General features: G+C 44.8%; 1 protein-coding gene and 1 pseudogene across 1 annotated transcript in view; both read left to right on the top strand.

Annotated features, from left to right (window-relative positions):
• The window catches only part of SVEP1 (sushi, von Willebrand factor type A, EGF and pentraxin domain containing 1), a gene marked incomplete at its 3' end in the record, with an annotated part of 165,946 nt that overhangs the window by 111,857 nt on the left and 34,310 nt on the right, over nucleotides 1–19,779 (top strand). The window contains exons 34-38 of the mRNA XM_045296537.1: nucleotides 350–517; nucleotides 8,384–9,056; nucleotides 11,183–13,980; nucleotides 14,817–15,042; nucleotides 18,312–18,467. Of these exons, the coding sequence (XP_045152472.1) occupies nucleotides 350–517; nucleotides 8,384–9,056; nucleotides 11,183–13,980; nucleotides 14,817–15,042; nucleotides 18,312–18,467 (4,021 nt within the window). The remainder of the gene's footprint in view (nucleotides 1–349; nucleotides 518–8,383; nucleotides 9,057–11,182; nucleotides 13,981–14,816; nucleotides 15,043–18,311; nucleotides 18,468–19,779) is intronic.
• LOC105979372 overlaps nucleotides 18,515–19,779 on the top strand; it is a 22,178-nt pseudogene continuing 20,913 nt past the window's right edge.

Here is a 19,779-nt window from a genome sequence, read left to right as displayed (position 1 = left end):
ACAGTCAAAATCCGGTGGCTAAACCATGACGTAGGGTTGCTCTGAGTTGGCATGGACTCGATGGCAGTGAGGGAAACCGTGACATGAGGATGTTTGTAAAGCCCGAGACGGACCAGAGTGAGCCACACTGTGCAGACCTCAGGTTCACAGCAGGCAGTGGTGGCGGCAGGGGGTGGCGGCGGTGGTGATGTTGTCCATTCGTTGTTTAAGAACCTGTTGAGATTCTCCTGGCTTTTATATAAACAAAGTATGAAGAAACTTTTCTGTTCAATTTCTCCTGTGTTCCCTATTTTTCTTCTAAGTCCTGCTGTGTCATCTAATGCAAGGGGCGATGTCATTCTTCCCGCAGCTTGCAGGGCCCTCCTGTCATTGAATGCACAGCGTCGGGCACCTGGGACTCATTGCCACCTACCTGCCACCTTGTCTTCTGTGGAGAGCCGCCTGCCATCAAAGATGCAGTCATCACCGGGAGAAACTTCACTTTGGGGAACATTGTCACATACACTTGCAAGGAAGGGTGAGTAAAGCCTGTGGCCAGGCAGTCAGCAGAGAGCCCAGGGAGCAGATGAGTCAACACAAGGAAGTAGATGTCCTGGACTTGGGAGAGGGGATGCACTGGGCATGAAATCAAGTTCCCTGGCAGCAGGAGCCAGGGGGAGCTTTATGCTCTGGTCCTTGACAGCAGAAATGGAGCACATTCTACGGGAGACAAGGTTTTCTTGAAATTAGAGTACCCTGTCAAATCAAGCCGTAAGGACTGGATGTTGGGCAGTCGGATGATCCTTTGCACTACTTAATGAAACGGGCGAAAGTTCATGCAAGTGGGCATTTGTGTATTCTTTGGCAAAAGCAAAGGCACCAGTTAAACAGGACACATCTGGGAAAGAGGTAATAATATTCAAGTTTTTAAATGTCTAAGGAGAGGGTGAGCATTGGACTGCTAACCAAAAGGTTGGTGGTTCAAACCTACCAGCTGCTTCTCAGGAAAAAGATGAAGTCTTTGCTCCCATAAAGATTTACACCTTCCCTCACTGAACCGTGACGCTGTGGGACAGCACTGGAGACACAGTGTGGAATAGTGCACGGTCTGGCCCCATCACTCTGAGGCACTGAGGGCATGCAGCAGAGCAGTAGGGGGAGCAGATGATGAACCCCCTGGAGAATACCAAAAATTGACTTGGGAGACATCAGACTCGACTGGAAAACACTTGTAAAGGCCAACAAACAGACTTTGAACTATTTGTAGGCTTTTCCATTTTTTTCAGTGGCTCTTTTTTCGTTATTGTTATTTTGGTTTGGGTTGTTATTGTTTTGTTGGTTTTGACTTCCTTTGCTGTTTTATTTGGCTTTGCCTCGTTTTTTGCACTTATTAATGTATCTGCATGTCTATCTAGATAAGATAGGCGGGATAAATAATTCGGAGATGAAAAGATCGGGACCAATGGTTCTTGGGGGGATACGGGAGAAGGGCAAGTGGGAGAAAGGAAGTGGTGGGACCAACCTAGGGGCAAGGGAACAACAAGTGAACTGAAATCAATGGAAGGAAGGTCATAGGATGCCTAGTGGGGCTCAATCAAGGGCAGTGTAACAGCGAGGAATTACTAAACCCAAATGAGGGCTGAACATGATGGTGGGACTAGAGGGAAGTAAAAAGGAAATACAAGAAAGAACCAGGAGGCAAAACTTATAGAGGCCTAAACACAGGCATGTACATATATATGTGTACATATATATAATGAGAGAGGAATAGAACTATGTATTCATATCTATATGGAAAGAATTAAGGTTGTAGATGGACATTGGGCCTCAACTCAAGTACTTCCTTAACACAAGAACACTTTGTTCTAACAATCCAGCATTCTGTGATGCTCACCTTCCTGATAACGGTCGCTGAAGACAAAATGGGTGCATAAGCAAATGTGGTGAAGAAAGCTGATGGTGCCTGGCTATCAAAAGATACAGCATCTGGGGTCTTAAAGGCTTGAAGATAAACAAGTGGCCATCTAGCTGAGAAGCACCAAAGCCCACATGGAAGAAGCACACCAGTCTGTGTGATAATGAGGTATCAATGGGATCAGGTATCAGGCATCAGGCATCTAAGACCCAGAATGAAACCATATCAAAGGGGAAGGAGTGGGGGGACATGGAGTGGAGACCCAATGCCCATTTGTAGACAATTGGACATCCCCTCACAGAGGGGTCACAGGGAAGAGATGAGCCAGTCATGGTGCAGTATATCACTGATGAAACACACAACTTTCCTCTAGCTCTTTGGTGCTTCCTTCCCCCCACTATCATGATCTCAGTTTTGCTTTACAAATCAAATTAGACCAGAGCACGCCCACTGGTACAGATAAGAGCCTCAACACAGGGAATCCAGGACAGATAAACCCCTCAGGGCCAACAAGGAGAGTAGAGATACCAGGGGTATTAGGGGAGGGTGGGGAGAGAAAGAAGGAATCAATCGCAAGGATCAATCTAGAACCCCCTCCCAGGGGGACGAATAAAGAAAAGTGGGTGAGGGGTGAGGAAGGACGATGTAAGATATGGAAATAATAATCTATAACTTATCAAGGGTTCGTGAGGGAGGGCGGGCAGGGGAGGGAGAGGGAAGAAATGAGGAGCTGATATCAAGGGCTCAAGTGGAAAGAGAATGGTTTGAAAATGTTGATAGCGGCAAATGTGCTTGACACACTGGAGGAATGTATGGATTGGGATAAGAGATGTAAGAGCCCCCAATAAAAGTATTTAAAATTTTTTTAAAGGGGCACCCTCAGAAACCGTAGACAGCAGTGGGTTAGGGCGACAGTGATCCCATTGAATTCAGAGATCATGTTTCTTTTTAACCAGGAAACAGACACCAAGTGTTTTCACATGTGATTCTCACGAAAAGAGAAGGGAGCTGCCCGCGATGGGTGGGCTTGGGGTCTCAAGGCCCATAAGGGACTGAGAAGGTCTATATCCCTGGTCAACTGAGCTGCATCTCGTGACTTTTTCCATGCTCTCTCCAGAAACATCCTCAGCAGTAACGACATGCTCACACTCCAGATGTACGATAGTTGCCTTCACACATCTGGATAATAATGTTTTCATGACCATCGTCTGGGCTTGTCTCTGGATTTGTTTCTCATCTCTGCCGTATAAGAACTGTGGGCATGCAAAGATGCTGGAACCCCTCCGGGCCTCGATTTTATTCTGTATAAAATTAGCTCATTAGAGATTCATACTTCTCATGGCAATTGTGAGGAGTAAAATGATAGCGGCCTGTCCTAGCCAGGGGGAGTATCTCAAGCTCCAGACGCCAGACGGTCATGATGATGGTGCTGTCCTGGAAGTCGGCGCGCCCGTCGCACTAATGCGGGGCTGCCAGCAGGTGGCGCCAATGTTTTCTTGCTAAAAAAAAAAATCTTAATTACACATGAAGATTCATTTAATTGTTACCTTGCACCCCCCAAAAAGACCTGCTAAATTCATCTTTTATCCCCACTGCGGATTTTCAGACGTTTACCAAGTCCGTGCAGTGGCCATCTGTCTCTCAGCGTTCTTTCCATCCTTATGTTTGTCTTCCTGGGAGAAGGATAGATTTAGTACCCTGAAATGCTCATCATTTTTTTTGTCTTTTTATTCTTCTCAAATATAAGCTTCTAAATGCAGTTGTGGAATATGCTACGAGAAAATCTTTGATCCTTGTTGTTAATGCAAAACAGAATTAGTGACTCATGCAGACGATGCTTTTATTGTCCGTGTGAAATTGCAGCTGATTAAATACATAATATGCTGCCCTATGAAGGTGCGTACCCCAAGGGAAGGGCTAATAGCTGACTCAGAAGCCCTCTCATAACGCTCACCACGTACATGTGCATGAGCCGACTTCCACTCAGTGTGCAGTCAAATCACAGAAAATTAGATCTGAACATCAATCTGCCCAAATTCAACTGATTCTTGGTTATTATTCCAGAAACAAGTAAATGCACATTCTACCGTGTGTTCTTTGTTGGCATCACTCTAATATTCCTGGGCCATTTTTCCATAGGATTATGGAATAAACCAATTAGTTTTATAACTTATGAGGCCTGCTTTTTAATAACAATCTACAAGAGCAGCCACCATGCCTCTTGAACAGGATTACAAAATGTCACACACAAGTTAATTAAGCATTGCAACACCAAATATACACCGATCCAAACCTACCCTGCTGTGGTAGCCACCATTGTAAGGGCCTATTTCATGGTATTTGACACACATCCGAGTTCTGACCTAGTGAAATGGTGCAACAATTTAATTAGACACGGCTTATGTTTCTAACTAGGCAATAGATAACAACTGGTTACACGATCATTTGTTTGTCATTTGGAAGCTGTGTGCTTCTTTAGCATCTTGAGATACCAGCTGGTGTATTTTAGAAGGTATTTACTGTTATCCACACTTTATCCTCCTCTTCCTTGGTTGTTGTTGTTGTTGTCGTCGTCGTTGTTAGATGTCATCGGGTCGATTCGGACTCCTGGAGGCCCAGTCTCTGAAACCCCACATGGTCCTCTCCATCCTCCGAGCTGTTCTCACGTGGGCGCTCGTTGTTGCAGCCAGTGAGCCAACTTCCAGTGACCAATAGTCTGAGCGGCGTTGGGCTTGGAGCTTTGGAAGTGAGAGGGTAGGGAGACAGGTGTGAACTGCTCAACGTCGGGTGTCTTCCTCACAAATGAACATGGTTACAAGTCCACTCGGTGCCACGGTCATTGTCCTTCAGACCCAGGGCAATAACCCGTCTTCGAAATCTTGGATCCAGAGCGTAGCGCACAAGGACACATCTAAATTAGGTGATAACTACTCCAACAGAGATTTTTTTTAATGCCAAATCCAGGTACTGGCGCATGGTGTTTTAAATATAAGTATTTATTTTCTTTCTCTTCATGAATAAATGAATTTCTAGAAATGCAATAACCCTTTTAAACATGTCCTTATCAACTTATTAACGTCAGTCAAATGGAACTGCAAGATTCTTCACACTTGGTACTCCTAAGCCGGATTTTCCTGTTGGGGCAGCTTTTCTTTATTGTCCAAGTGCAGGGTTTTCCATTTTATCTGTATTAAAGAGTAATCTCTTGTAAGAGCAGGAGCTTTGAGAGAGCCTGTTCTTATTCCCTCCCCTACGCAGTTGTGTGCTGCTTAAAAGCTTAGGGGCATGTGGGCTGAGACGGAGGTTTGTGGTGTTCAGGACATGAAAGAGCCAACGAGCATAATTCTAATAACCAATCATCTTTGGGTTAGCCAGCTAGTAAGCCATTTAAGTGTATTGGTATTCTAGCAACAAGCAACACCATGTTCTTCTAAGATCTCATGAGAAACCCTGTCAAATGACTACTGAAAATCATTTCCAGTTAATGCACACCTGCTGCTGTGTAACTCACTTTACATCGCGATAGTTGTTCACCCAAAGGCGCTAAACGGCTGTCAAGCCTGCCCAATGGGCTCCACAGGAGACAGACTTGGTGATCTTGTAAAGGTTAGAGCGGTTCTACACTGATGTGGAATCGCTGTGCATCAAAAATGGGTTTGACAGCAATCATCACCATCATCTTGCTGCCACCCAAAAAAACCTCTGCGATGTCCCGGTGATCTTTTCTTTTGCAGGGGGCTCATGCGCCATTCCTAACTATTTGCAAGAGTTCAGAGTGCCCCCGTTTCATATTCCCTTTTCTTGCTCATGCTATTTCTCTGTCTTGAAAGACTCCCCTTCCTCGTTATCTCTCTTCTCCTATGACTCCCATCAACAGCTGCGTCATTTGTCAGATGTTTCCTTCCCTCCCACGCAGCGGATAGAATCAAGCTCTTAAGATCTTGCAGGTCCTAAGAAGCTATGAGTAGTGTAGAAACGTGTATTCTTTAGATGCACTGATTCAACAAATGTACATCTGGTGGTAATCTTCCATCGCATTACAGAAGAGCCTTGCTATGATTTTCCAATAGAGGAAAGTAGTGGGTGGAGATTTTCCAAGTTGCAAACCACAAATCCTGTGTCCTGAAGAGGCTGTGAGGACTACGGATGGTTCTGGAGATAGATGCTTCTGCCTGAGAGCCAGAGTCCCAGGAAATAAAGGAAACCTTTCACAGGTGGCACCTGGATCCTAGTAAGTCCAGTGTGACTAAGACGGTGCCTAAAAAGTTCAACCAGTGAATGTACCAGCAGCATCAGGGGACCTGTGAAAATAATGGTGCATGGTTCCAAGTTTGCAAATGAAGTCATTGTACCAGAAGACATGAGGTGTCTCAGCTAATGGAACTTCCACCCAAAGTACATCCTATCAGGAACAGGAGACGCTAGGGATTCAGACCTCGAATAATGGACCTTTAAAACAATAATACAATTGTACTTTGAGGGTGGTGCCGCTGTACCTTCCTGAAAAACACGGAGCTTATCCAAAGCAGTGAGTTGTAGCTAGTCCACACTGCAAACTACTCGGCTGTGGGGGATGATCATAGAGATTGATTTTGAGACCACTCTGTGCAGAGCATGATCTGTGGCTGTAGGGGGGGGGGGGGGCACACCTCCCTCTCGATGCTCTACTATGTTTGAAACTCTACTATGTGTCTCCTCCATAGTCCATATATTGGGGCGTACGAGATGCAAGAATCCCAGTCTCTTTCTAATAACTGGCACCTTGTAAAAAGTAAAGTGAAGTGACTGCAGGAGAAAAGGTAGCTAACGATTTCAGAATCCTTGCAGAAGAGCCGCTCAAATAACGTACAGTCGTGGCCCTGCAATAGTTTCCACAGGATACCCCGGGATACCCCGGTGGATGCCCCACATCAGCCAAATTGAGATCCCCAAATCTTGCCACGTGCAGAGACTTTAGGCAAGCCTGCCTGTGCCACTTTTCACTCGGGAAACAGAAGAACTCAGTCTATTGAGACAGAATTCAATTCGATGCCCAATAATTTTAGTCCATCAGGTCAGACGTGGACAACTCCTTCAAAACATGTTTCTCATCCTTCTCCTCTTCAAGAAATGGAGACTGAAAATAAGAGTGACTCAATGGTTCTTATTCGAATGCCAACTATCAGTATATTTTGGCCCACTTCATTGAGAGTACATTGAGTGTCATTTAAGATTTCTACAGGTCATCAATCTATCATAAGGCAAATACCTCGTGCATAATGAAAGGCTGAGAGTTATTACGCAAAATGTTTCCCTTCTCTCCTCCTTTAAGCAAGCACTGTCGGTTATGATGCTGTGGGTTGGGTGTTGGACTACTAATTGCCTGGTCGGCAGTTCAAACCCACCAGCCACTATGCAGGAGAAAGATGAGGCTATGAGCTCTAGTAATGATGAACACCCTCAGAAATCCTCTGCGGTGTCACTCTGAGTCAGAATTGACTCAAAAGCAGTGGATTTTGAGGGTTTGGGTTTGGGTTGGGGGTTTTGTTGGGTGTGAAGAGTCCTAACAGGTACTGGACACCTGGAAGTATCATGAGAGACAGACTTGCAAACAATGCATTTATTGGCTTCACCTCTGGGCACTACGGGAGTCTTGCTTGGCACCTAGCAGTATGTCTGGCTGATAGCCGGCCCTTAAAATTGTTTACGGAAGAGATAACTGTTGACAGAAAAACAAAGAGAAGTAGATTTTGCATCTGACAAAGGGATAGTGTAAATTCTAAAACTATGGGTGGTGTTGAAAATGCATCCCTTGGACTTGTGAACAAATACGTATTTGTAATCTTCCATTACGTTATGAAGAGCAGAGCCATGTGCAGAACACAACTTTTAACTCTACCCACCAGTTAGAAGGCATTAGAGACCCACGCAGTACTCACTGCTTCGCAGTTCATTGAGTAATAAGTGAATGTTAGCTGTCAGCAGTGTGTTGCAAAATTGGGTTGATCTGCACTGGTTACAGAGACTGTTACTAACTCCAATAGGCCACAACCACCCCGAGACAAACAGAGTTCCGGTGTGGAATAGAGTCAGGCACCACCATAGCGTATACTTCATGTTTTTTTAAAAATATGTGTAATGAATATTAGAGATTTTTTTCTAGCAAATACCTAAACAAATCCATTTCCCTTTCTGAGCAAGCATTCATATTAAAAGCATGGTAGATTTACATGTTCAGAGGAAAGCCATTTGATCAAGAAGGCCAATAGTCGAAGAATGAATATTGTTTTAAATAAGTTTGCAAGGATAATGATTGAACAGCATGATTAGCATAATGCCACTGAACTGTGCATTTGAAGAATGTTGAAGTTACAATATTTACATATGTGTTTACCAAAAATGTTTTTAAGGATAAAAGGAAAGTCGTTGTTAGAGAGAGTTAAAATAACAACAGTAAGATGGTTTTCCCAATATGCATTTAGTTATGATTTCTTTCTCCCAATCTTACAGCTATATCCTTGCTGGTCCAGACAGCATTGAATGCCTGGCCAATGGTGAGTGGAGTGGCAGTAACCAGCAGTGCCTGGCTGTCTCCTGTGATGAGCCCCCCGACGTGGAGCACGCCTCTCCCGAGACTGGCCATCGGTTGTTTGGAGACATCGCCTTCTACTACTGTTCTGATGGCTACGGCCTGGCAGACAACTCCCAGCTCCTCTGCAATGCCCAGGGCAAGTGGGTTCCCCCTGAGGGTCAGGCCATACCCCGCTGTGTTGCTCATTTCTGTGAAAAACCCCCATCTGTTGCCTATGGCATCCTGGACTCTGTGAGTAAAGAAAAATTTGCAGCCGGCTCCGTCGTGAGCTTCAAATGCATGGAAGGCTTTGTGCTGAACACCTCAGCAAAGATTGAGTGCATGAGAGGCGGGCAGTGGAACCCCTCCCCCACATCCATCCAGTGCATTCCTGTACGGTGTGGAGAGCCGCCCAGCATCCAGAATGGCTATGCAAGTGGGTCAAGCTACGGTTTTGGGGCCATGGTGGCCTACAGCTGCAACAAGGGATTCTACATCAAAGGGGAGAAGAAGAGCACCTGTGAAGCCACGGGACAGTGGAGTGGCCCTGTACCCACATGCCACCCTGTCTCTTGCAATGAGCCACCTAAGGTGGACAATGGCTTTCTGGAGGTAAGAGAATGACTAGCAAGCAAGTCAACCCTGCCTTCCATCCCTCTGAGAACCGAACGGTTGTGGCTGACCCAGAGTTCGGGGGCAAGAGCAGGGAGCAGAATAAGGGTTGGGAAAGAGAAGAAATAAGATCTATAGATAGCAGATAACCCCTATGAAGACGCAAACCCTTTGCCCTGAAGTCAGTTCTAACTAACAGTGACCCTCGGTGACAATCCCTATTAGGTCCCCAAGGCTATTAATCTTTATGGAAACAGACTGCCACCGCTTTCTCCCTCAGAGTAGCTGGGGATTCAAACTGCTGACCTTTCACTTAGTAGCCAGCCAGTTAACCACTGCACCACCAGGGCTCCTGAGGTCGTGGATAATGAAGGAAATCTTCATTATCATCATAGTTATGAATCCTTTTAATGAGTAGCTTTTAATATTCTACCAGCATATAGGCATTCTAAACCCTTTGTGGTGATCTCTTAGCCTACATGTACAGTTAGAATCAATCAATTCCAATAAAATATTATGTTTTATAGAAGAAACCTTTGCAAGATGAGTGTATACTTTATTTTATAGAAATCGAGGTCTACCAGACCACCACAAACAGGTATAGCAGAGGACTCTGATCATATCTTCCTAGTAGAGAGGAGACAGGTGACACATGAGGCAGTTCTTACCGTCCCGAGTCATCCTGAAAGTGTCCTCATCCTGATCAAAACAGACTCGGCAGACTGCCTTCACTCTGGCACGCCTTCTCCTGCAGCCCATCAAGATAAAAGGGTTAGGAATCTAGTCCCTAAAATCAAGGAGATCTAAATCAGTAGCCTTCTCATTAAACATTTTCTAAGAAACCTAGATGTTTTCCTCCTTTATCTTAATCAACAACAGCAAACCATAGCAAATACCTTAAAGAAAAGGTGTCTGTTCTCCATTGGTAAATTAGGGTGGTGTTATGCTCATTTACAACAAGATTTTCTTCACTCCACACATATTTCTTCATTCGACACTTAATTCATCCAACACATATGTGGGGGAGCTACTGCTAGGTGCCCAGGATAGGGGGCATGCTTGGGAACGTAGCCATTGACAGTATGTCTCAGGCCGGTGACGGGACGGCACTAGCACACAGGCTTGTGCTCAAACAGCAGTAAGTCAGCAAAGCAACTAGCTCCTGCCAGAGGGGGGTTAGTTCACTACAGCATGGGGCTAGACTTACCGTAGCCACTAGCAGTGAAACCCGATCAGCTTTTTTCTCCAGTTTTCATAAATAATTCATCAGTTGCACTCTCTGAAAGTGACCTCATTCTATTTCGCATTTATTTATTTGAATGCTAGAGTAATGAGCATTAAAGGTTTGCTTTTGAAAAACAAACATATTGCTGTGAACGTCCCATCCTCGTGGGCTAGTGGCAATTTAACACTACAGATTTGCCTGTGTGTGAAGGATGACACTCGGACAGGGCTCGTAGGGTCATCTCTAGGGAAAATACCATATTTTTGCTTTACTTGTTATGTGAAATATTAAAGAATAAATGTATGTGTGCTTCCCTTTTTGTGATTTCAACAAGCTCTCGCATTGTTTTGGCCAGCATGATTTTTATTTTTATTTACCAAATAACTTAGTTTTCAATAGCGCTCCATCCATTTTCAATCAGTCTCAAGACTGTTGTTCTTCTACTTAATGAGCTTGGCACTGTAATGAACAGGTCTGGCAACTCTTACGTAATTCTGATCTTACTGTCCTTTTCCTTTGTAAACAGAGAGAACTCAGACAGACGGGTTAGACCAGTGGTTCTCAACCTATGGGTCGCGACCCCTTTGGAGGTGGAACAACCTTTAAACAGGGGCCACCTGATTCATCACAGTAGCAAAATGACAGTTATCAAGTAGCAATGAAAATAAGTTGATGGTCGGAGGGTGACCACCACGTGAGGAACTGTATGAAAGGGGCACAGCATGAGGAAGGTTGAGAACCCCTGTGTTAGACAGAGGATGAATTCAGATTTGCTTCGGTCCTGATGGATTCCTTTTCATGTGAACAGTTCAGTTCAGTTCTTTTTAACTAACCGACCGATTTCAGTAATGCTATGATCTGGTATAAAATGTCACTCCATTGTTGTCGCCCATTTTTGCAGCATGCAGCTGGCAGGATCTTCAAGAGTGAAGTGCGATACGGGTGCAACCCAGGATACACCGCCGTCGGCAATCCTGTGTTTGTCTGCCAAGCCAACCGCCATTGGCACAGCGAGTCCCCTCTGTCGTGCATCCCTCTGAGCTGCGGAAAACCTCCCCCGATTCAGAATGGCTACGTGAAAGGAGACAACTTTGAAGTAGGCTCGAAGGTTCAGTTTTTCTGTCATGAGGGTTATGAGCTTCTTGGAGATAGTTCATGGACATGCCAGAAGTCTGGCAAATGGAATAAGAAACCCAATCAAAAGTGTGTGCCTGCCAAATGCCCAGAGCCACCCCTCTTGGAGAATCAGCTGGTACTGAAGGAGTTGACGACAGAAGTAGGTGTGGTGACATTTTCCTGTAGAGAAGGCCATGCCCTCCAAGGACCCTCCACCCTGAAGTGCTTGCCGTCCCACCGGTGGAATGGCTCCTTTCCTGTGTGTAAGCTGGTCCTTTGCCTCCCACCTCCTCTGATCGCCTTTGGTGGCCCGGCTCCTGCCTCGGCTCTTCATTTTGGAAGCACCGTTGAGTATTCTTGTGTCGATGGGTTTTTCTTAAGAGGAAACACCACCACTTTCTGTCAGGCGGATGGCACCTGGAGCTCCCCGCTGCCAGAATGTGTTCCGGTAGAATGCCCCCAGCCTGAGGAGGTCCCCCACGGCATCATTGACGTGCAAGGTCTTGCCTATCTCAGCACGGCTCTCTACACCTGTAAGCCAGGCTTTGAATTGGTGGGAAACACTACCATCCTTTGTGGTGAAAAAGGTCACTGGCTGGGTGGAAAACCAGCGTGTGTGCCCATTGAGTGTCCGAAGCCCAAGGAGATTTCGAATGGCAAATTCTTTTACACCAATCTCCACTATGGGCAGACTGTTACTTACTCCTGTGACCAAGGCTTCAGGCTCAAGGGGCCCAAAGCCTTGACTTGTTTAGAAACAGGTGATTGGGATATGGATGTCCCGTCTTGCAATGCCATACACTGTCACCCCCCACAGCCCATTGAAAATGGCTTTGTGGAAGGTGCAGATCACAGCTTCGGTGCCATGGTCATCTACAGCTGTTTCCCAGGGTTCCAGATGGTGGGTCATGCCATGCAGACCTGTGAAGAGTCAGGATGGTCGAGCTCTATCCCAACATGTGTTCACATAGACTGTGGCCTCCCTCCGCACGTGGACTTTGGAGACTGTATTAAGGTCAAAGATGGCCACGCATATTTCGACCAGGAGGAGGAGGAAATGATGGAAGTTCCATATCTGACCCCTCCCCCTCCTCATCATTTGGGAACAACGGTTACAACTTTGGACATGTTGAAGGCGTCTCCGGCTGCTACTCATGGCTCGAGCTACCTGTATGGCACTGTGGTCTCGTATACCTGTCATCCAGGCTATGAACTTTTGGGGAACTCTCTGCTGTTCTGCCAAGAAGATGGAACCTGGAATGGTAGTGCACCCTCCTGCCTTTCCATTGAGTGTAACTTGCCTGCTGTGCCCGAAAATGGCTTTCTGCGTTTTACAGAGATGACCATGGACAGTGCAGTGCAGTACAGCTGCAAAGCTGGGTACGTCCTCGTGGGTGCCAGCACAAGGCTCTGTCTGCAGAACAAAGAGTGGAGTGGTGCCTCACCGCACTGTGAAGCCATTTTGTGCAAAAAGCCAAACCCACTCTTGAATGGCTCCATCAGAGGAAGCAGCTATGGCTACTTAAGCGTGGTGTATTATGAATGCAACCCTGGGTATATCCTCAACGGCACGGAGAGGAGAACGTGCCAAGAAAATAAAAACTGGGATGGGAGAGAACCAATGTGCCTTCCTGTAGACTGCGGTTCACCACCAGTCTTAGCCCATGGTCAAGTGACGGGAGATGTGTACACATTCCAGAAAGAGGTGGAGTACACTTGCAATGAAGGATTCTTGCTTGAGGGTGCCAAGAGCCGTGTTTGTCTTGCTGACGGGCGTTGGAGTAAAGCTACTCCGGTGTGTGTGCCTATCAGATGTGCCAGCCCTGCACAGGTGGTCAACGGGGTGACGGAGGGCCTGGACTATGGCTTTGGGAAGGAGGTTGTGTTCCACTGTCAGGAGGGCTACATGTTGCATGGTGCTTCCAAAATCACCTGTCAAGCCAATGGTGACTGGGATGCAGAGGTTCCTCGCTGTATACCCATTAACTGCGGGCCTCCTGAAGACCTTACCCATGACTTCCCCAGTGGCTTTGCCTTTTCTCACGGAGGGCAGATACAGTATCAGTGCTTTCCTGGTTATAAGCTCCATGGAAATCCTTCAAGAAGGTGTCTCGCCAATGGCTCCTGGAGTGGCAGCATACCTTCCTGCCTGCCTTGCAGTTGTTCGGCCCCACTGATTCAAAATGGAGCTGTTAATGGGACAGAGTTTGGTTGTGGGAAGGCAGCGCGTGTTCATTGCTTCAAAGGCTTCAAGCTCTTGGGACTTTCTGAAATCAGCTGTGTAGCCAATGACCAATGGAGCACTGACTTGCCACGTTGTGAGCACATGTTCTGTGGTTCCCCCCCAACGATATCAAATGCATTTCTCAGTGACAGTGGGCCTTTGGAAGAAAACGTGATCACTTACAGCTGCAGATCTGGTTATGTCATGCAGGGCAGTGCTGACCTGATCTGTACAGAGCAAGGGGTATGGAGGCAGCCTTATCCAATCTGTGAGCCCCTGTCGTGTGGTGCCCCGCCAGTCACTGACAATGCAGTGGCAACTGGAGAAACATACACCTTTGAAAGTAAAGTGAAACTCAGGTGAGGCCATGACTTTAGAATTTCCCAAAAGTTCAAGTAACAGGGTTATTAACTGAGAAGTGACAGGTTAAAACATGTACTTAATTGGAAAGGAAACAGCTCTAGATGGTTCTCTGGAAACTACACCCTTAAACACCTGGCTTTAGTCTATCCAGGATTATGTAGAAACCCATCAACTGAAAACTGAGGGTACACATTTTTAAGATTTAGTTCCTAATGCAATTGTCATAACGGTCATATTCTGTAGAGATTCATGGAGCAGGTTAAGGTTATTAAATGTGATTGGTGCTTGCAAAGTACTTAGAACTGTGATTACAATTTAGTAAGTTCTATTTAAACATGTGTTAAATAAATACATTCCTATTACAAAGGGTCTAAGACTCAAGAGGACCTGAGTTTGAACAGCAACAGTACTATGGCAGATTTTCAGGATTAAAAGAAGTAGTAGATGTTAGATATCTAGAGCAATTTCTGGCCAAAGTAGGTAATAAATATGAAGAATGTCATATTCCCACACATGTTTGGGTCTATTTCAAACAGTCTAGAATTTCAATAATCAAATATACGGTAAAAATAATAAGGCCGGGGACATTTAATACAATTTTAGTCTTGGATAAACTTTGTTGCGAATGATAAGGGTTGATCTGGTTCTCCTCGTTCTATTGGTGTTTCAGACAGCAATGTTGGTCACCTGACATGGGAGTCGGATTTGATATATTGCACAGAGTCTCTTGTTAGCCTTAAACGAGCGTCTGGCATCCAGGAACAGATTGTGTGCAGGCCCTGGGTATCGCAGCACTGTCGTAGCCCCATCCATTTGTGCATTTCTGTTGCAGATGTCTAGAAGGGTATATGATGGAGACAAATATCGACACCTTCACTTGCCAGAAAGACGGCCATTGGTTCCCTGAGAGAATCACCTGCATTCCCCAAAAATGCCCTCTGCCAGACAAAAGGACACATTTACTCATTCAGGGGGACGATTTCAGTGTGAACAAGCAAGTCTCTGTGTCATGTGCAGAAGGCTATACTTATAAAGGCGTGAACATATCAACATGCCAGGTGAGAGTCTGTTTACATTAAAGCATGTACGTAAAAATTGTGTGTGTACTCGTGTGTGTGTGTGTGTGTGTGTGTGTGTGTGTGTGTGTGTGTGTGTGTGTGAGAGAGAGAGAGAGCTTGAGTGCATGTCCTTAACACCACATAACTAGAATCTTGCCATTTCCAACAGTTGGAGAAATTTTTTTTTGAAGCAATGGCTCAAGGTCTTAATCATGTCAAATTATTTGACGTTTCTCAGTAGAGAAATACAAGAGGGTACCCCCCACCTAAAAAAAAGAAACAGACTTTTTTTCAAAGCTATGCATTTAAATTTGTTTTACAAAACAACATTCTCACCTTCAAAGTACTCTCCATTTCACTTAATACATTGGTCAAATCTGCCATTCCATTCTTAGAAACAGTTTTCAAACTCATCTGTTTGGGTGGCTGACAGCACTTCCCTAATTTTTTTCTTCACCTCTTCTACATCATCAAATCACTGTCCTTTCATGTCCCTCTCCATTCATGGAAGTCACACAGAGCGAGGTCAGATGAGTAAGGTGCATGGGGCAAGAGAGGCATTCTGTTTTTTGCCAAACACTGGCGCACTGAGATGGCTGTGTGAGCAAGTGCATTGTTATGATGGCAAAACCAGTCCCCCATCTGCCACAAATCAGGACTTTTTGGTACAAACTGTTATGCAATATTTTAAGAACCTCTAAACAGAAAGCTTGATTAACAGGCCAACTTGGTGGAATTAACTCCAAATGCACTATGAGTTGACATTTTTTGTCCATTCAGGAAGTTGACAGACGTCCAGAATGAGGCTTATCATCAATCGATATTTCACCTTTTTTGAAACAAGAAAACCACTCGTACACTTGAGTTTTTCCCTCGTAAGCTATGCAGCATCACAACAGTTCCTGCTGCATTTTTTCCAATCAGGAAACAAAATTTCACAGCCACACACTGTTCTCTTAAATCAGCCATCACAAAAAACAAGGATCGGGTGAAACTGCTTTTACAAAAAAATTCACTGTGACCAGAGAGAAGCTTCCCAGGTGATGCCACTGAGTGCACTAACTCAACAAGTTGCTTGATGCTAGTAATAGGGAAAATGTGTACCAAGAAAGCTCCACCCAGCAGTTTCCCCCCCCCCCTTTGGGGGGGTACCCCCTCCTATGTGTGTCTTTCTTCTAACTAGACCCACCTTAAAGCAGGAAAGTGTCAAGAGGTTTTGTAGATGAAATGTTAAAGTATCTAGAGCAAAATACTCAGGACAAATTAGCAAAAATGGGTGTTGAAGTTGCCAAAGTTAAATGTTTCCAGTTTTCGTTTAATGCCTTTGGTTTAAAGGCTCCAAAACACAACCCCCACCAAAAAAAAGGAAAAAAATAAAATTACCTTCAAGTTGACTGATTCCTGACAACTCCATGTTTGTCAGACTAGAACTATACTTCATAGAGAATGTTCAATGGCTGATTGTTTTTTTTAAATATGAGTAATTGGCATCAAATTCTGCCATGATTACTTACCACCTGGCAGTGAGTTTATGCAACTTTTAAAGAGGCACAGCTAGTTCTGTCATTAAGTGCTTAACTGATAACTGAAAGGTCAGAGGTTCAAACTTCCTAGGTGCTCCACAAAAGAAAATTATGGTCCTCTGCTTCCTAAAGATTTACTGCCTTAGAAACCATTTGGGCAGTTACATTCTTCCCTCAGGGTAGCTCTGAGCCAATCGCCACTCACCTTGAATTGGAACGAGTGTGTGACTTCTGGGAGAAAGGTGAGGCTTTCTATTCCCGTAAAAAGCTACAGTCTCAGAAGCCTACGGGCCAGTTCTGCCCTGTCGTAGAGGACTGATATGAGTCAGGGTCAAATAGATGGCAGTGACGTCTGGGTTTTAGTTATGTGACTTTTAAAAAGTTATTTAAGTACTTTGAGCTTCAGAGTCCTTATTTGAAAAAAAAATGCACATAGTAATGCATTCCTTGTAGGATGAATGAGAGAAACTTGTCAAATGAGGGAAGGCATGTAGATAGTGCTTCTTAGCACTTCTCTCTCCAGGTGCCCTAAGAGGTGCCAGAGAAAGAAAAAGAAACTGAGTCATGGATGCACTCCTCTCTTCAGAGTAGGAAGGAGAAATGATGCATCGTATAGGAATGTCTTTTCCCTTAAATAGCCTTTTGTTTACACCTCAGTGTAAATACTTACACACCCTTTCACCTTATAGCCCTTCAACTTTTGGCCTCATTTGTAAATCGGCAGCAATTGAAATGACTAACTTCTTTAAGGTTCAAAAAGTGTCCTAAGTATGTGCTTGCCATGGAGTAAGGACTCAGAAACGATTTCATTCTCCTCCTAATGTTTCGTTACTTATATATACTTCTTCATCAAGTCAAATCCACTGCCGTAAAGTCAGTTCGGACTCATAGTGACCCGACATAGGGTTTCTGAAGCCATCAAACTTTACTGGAACAGCTAACCTCAGCTGCCTCCGGAGGAATGCCTCGTGGGTTTGAACTGCCAAACTTTTAGGTTAGCAGTTCATCGCTGACCCAGCTGCATCACTCAGTCCTTGGTTCACTAAAAGAAAAAGAAAAATTGCACTCATGTTGTTTCTAACTTACAGCAACCTATCCCGAAATTGTGTCGGGTCAAAGTGTACACCTCGGGGTTCTCAGTAGATCTCCAGGGCTTTTCTCTGGGTGTTTCCCATGAGACTTGAACCTCCAACCTTTCAGTTCACAGCTGAGCATATTCACTGTGGGCTTCTTCCCGGGACCCCGCATTCATTACTGTTGTTGCCTCAAGTCGATTCCACCTGGAGCTACCACCTGCAGAAGGCCTGCTCCACCCCCACCCCCCCACCCCACCCCACCCCCGTCTCAAGACGGCCTGTTTTTGCACACCACTGTGTGGCTCAGAGCTACTGCTTCTCACACCCCTCCAGTTAAAATGTGAGAATATGTGAAATGGAAGGATACGATGTCATGGAATGTTGTATTCCTTCCCCGATCCAGTCGGCAGTATAACATGCATTATAAGGAAAGTATACTCCTTGGTGTTCTTTGCTACCTAGACTCATAAGGAAAAAAATAAAAATACTTGCTCTGTGGGTTCGAGAAATGTCTAAAATTATTCAGTGACCATTTCCAACCACCTAAAGAGCCAAATTCTAGGCGCCATTGACTTTTCAGAGTTATTCTACTAGACAAGCATTATTTTCAAATTTCCATCTTAATCCAAATTAACTCCTAAACATAACTTGTCATTTATTGATTGTGCAGATGGACGGCACTTGGCAGCCACCATTTTCTGATGATTCCTGCAGTCCAGTTTCCTGTGGGAAACCAGAAAGTCCTGACCATGGATGGATAGTTGGCAGTGAATACGAGGTCACAAGCGTAGTCACCTATCAGTGTGAAGCTGGCTACGAACTAGAGGTAAGGAAGCAAATTGTATAGAGTTTTCTTGCACGCCACTTGGGAACATGTTGAATGGTAGCACTGTTTTGCTTCACAGACATTGGTCCAAAAAGAGTCTTTATACTTTGTTAGCATATAGAAACTAATTTCCAGGATGTATTTACAATGACTTATAATTTTAACATGCAGAATCGGGCTCGAATCAGAAAAATCACCATGATGGAAAGGAAGGACTTATGCCAGCCGCTAGACTGATAATGTTACTTCAACTGACCGTTAAATCTGTATTTTGACGTCTCCATAATCATCCTTTTTAGCAGGAAAATCCTTGTCACCAGGGAGAGGTGACCATAAGGATTTGAGTATGTAAAGCCCAGATTTCCTTAAGCAATTACCAATGCCAGGTGCTCCCAATGCTGACTGGCCTGAAAAATCCTCAAAGCAAGTCAGACCTCTCCCACGCTGTCCTGCTAAAACCCTGTGGGCAGCACTGCAGACTCCCTGCTGGGTGGTGGGGAGGGCTACCTCGGTTTTACTGGAAGTCTTGTCATATCCTCAAACCTGACATTTAAGAGGACCACTTCGCATTAGCTACAGTCTTGTCATCTTAGTTTTCAGGAAACTCTCTGTCCCTGTGTTTACCAGTGTAGTAGGATGTGACTGCAGGTTTTGCAGAGTCTTCCTGGCCAGGGACTTTTAAATTTGCTTTGCAGGCTTCACCATTTTCTGGCTAGGGAATCATAAGCTTGTCATGAGAGAGGTTCACAAAGCTAGAAATGGGCGTGCGTGGCTCTTGTTACATCCTCAGAAAACTAAAGGGAAAAGGAAGGATGGTAGTGTACCGGTTATTGCAATTGCAAAATGTTTCTCTTATTGACTCCAGTTGTTCCTCACGTGACAGAAGTGCTCTGCAATTTATTAAGAGGAAAAACGGGATAAAAGTGAGGAGTTATTAAATTTGAGGAAGTAGAAAATGTGCCTTAAACATTTTGGGATTCATCCTGCTATTCACTCTGAGGACAGGAGACGAACGATAAAGTGGCTAGCATGACCCCCTTTTTAAAAAAAAATAAATCATTTTATTGGGGGCTCTTACAGCTCTTACAACAATCCATGCATCAATTGCATCAAACTCATTTGTACATATGTTGCCATCATTTTCAAAACATTTTCTTTCTGCTTGAGCCCTTAGTATTAGCTCCCCTTTCTGCCCCCCCGCCCCTTGGACCCCTGATAAATTATGTTATTATTTTCATATCTTACACCATCCGCTGTCTCCCTTCGCCCATGTTTCTCTTGTTCGTTTCCCTGGGGGGTGGGTTATACGTTG

Source organism: Echinops telfairi, unplaced genomic scaffold (genome assembly GCF_000313985.2).
Source record: "Echinops telfairi isolate 266 unplaced genomic scaffold, ASM31398v2 ScPeMD7_7410;HRSCAF=8448, whole genome shotgun sequence".
In the NCBI taxonomy this organism is placed as follows: Eukaryota; Metazoa; Chordata; class Mammalia; order Afrosoricida; family Tenrecidae; genus Echinops; species Echinops telfairi.
The sequence above is the reverse complement of the archived record's forward strand: the minus strand, read 5'-3'. Positions and strand labels throughout refer to the sequence as shown.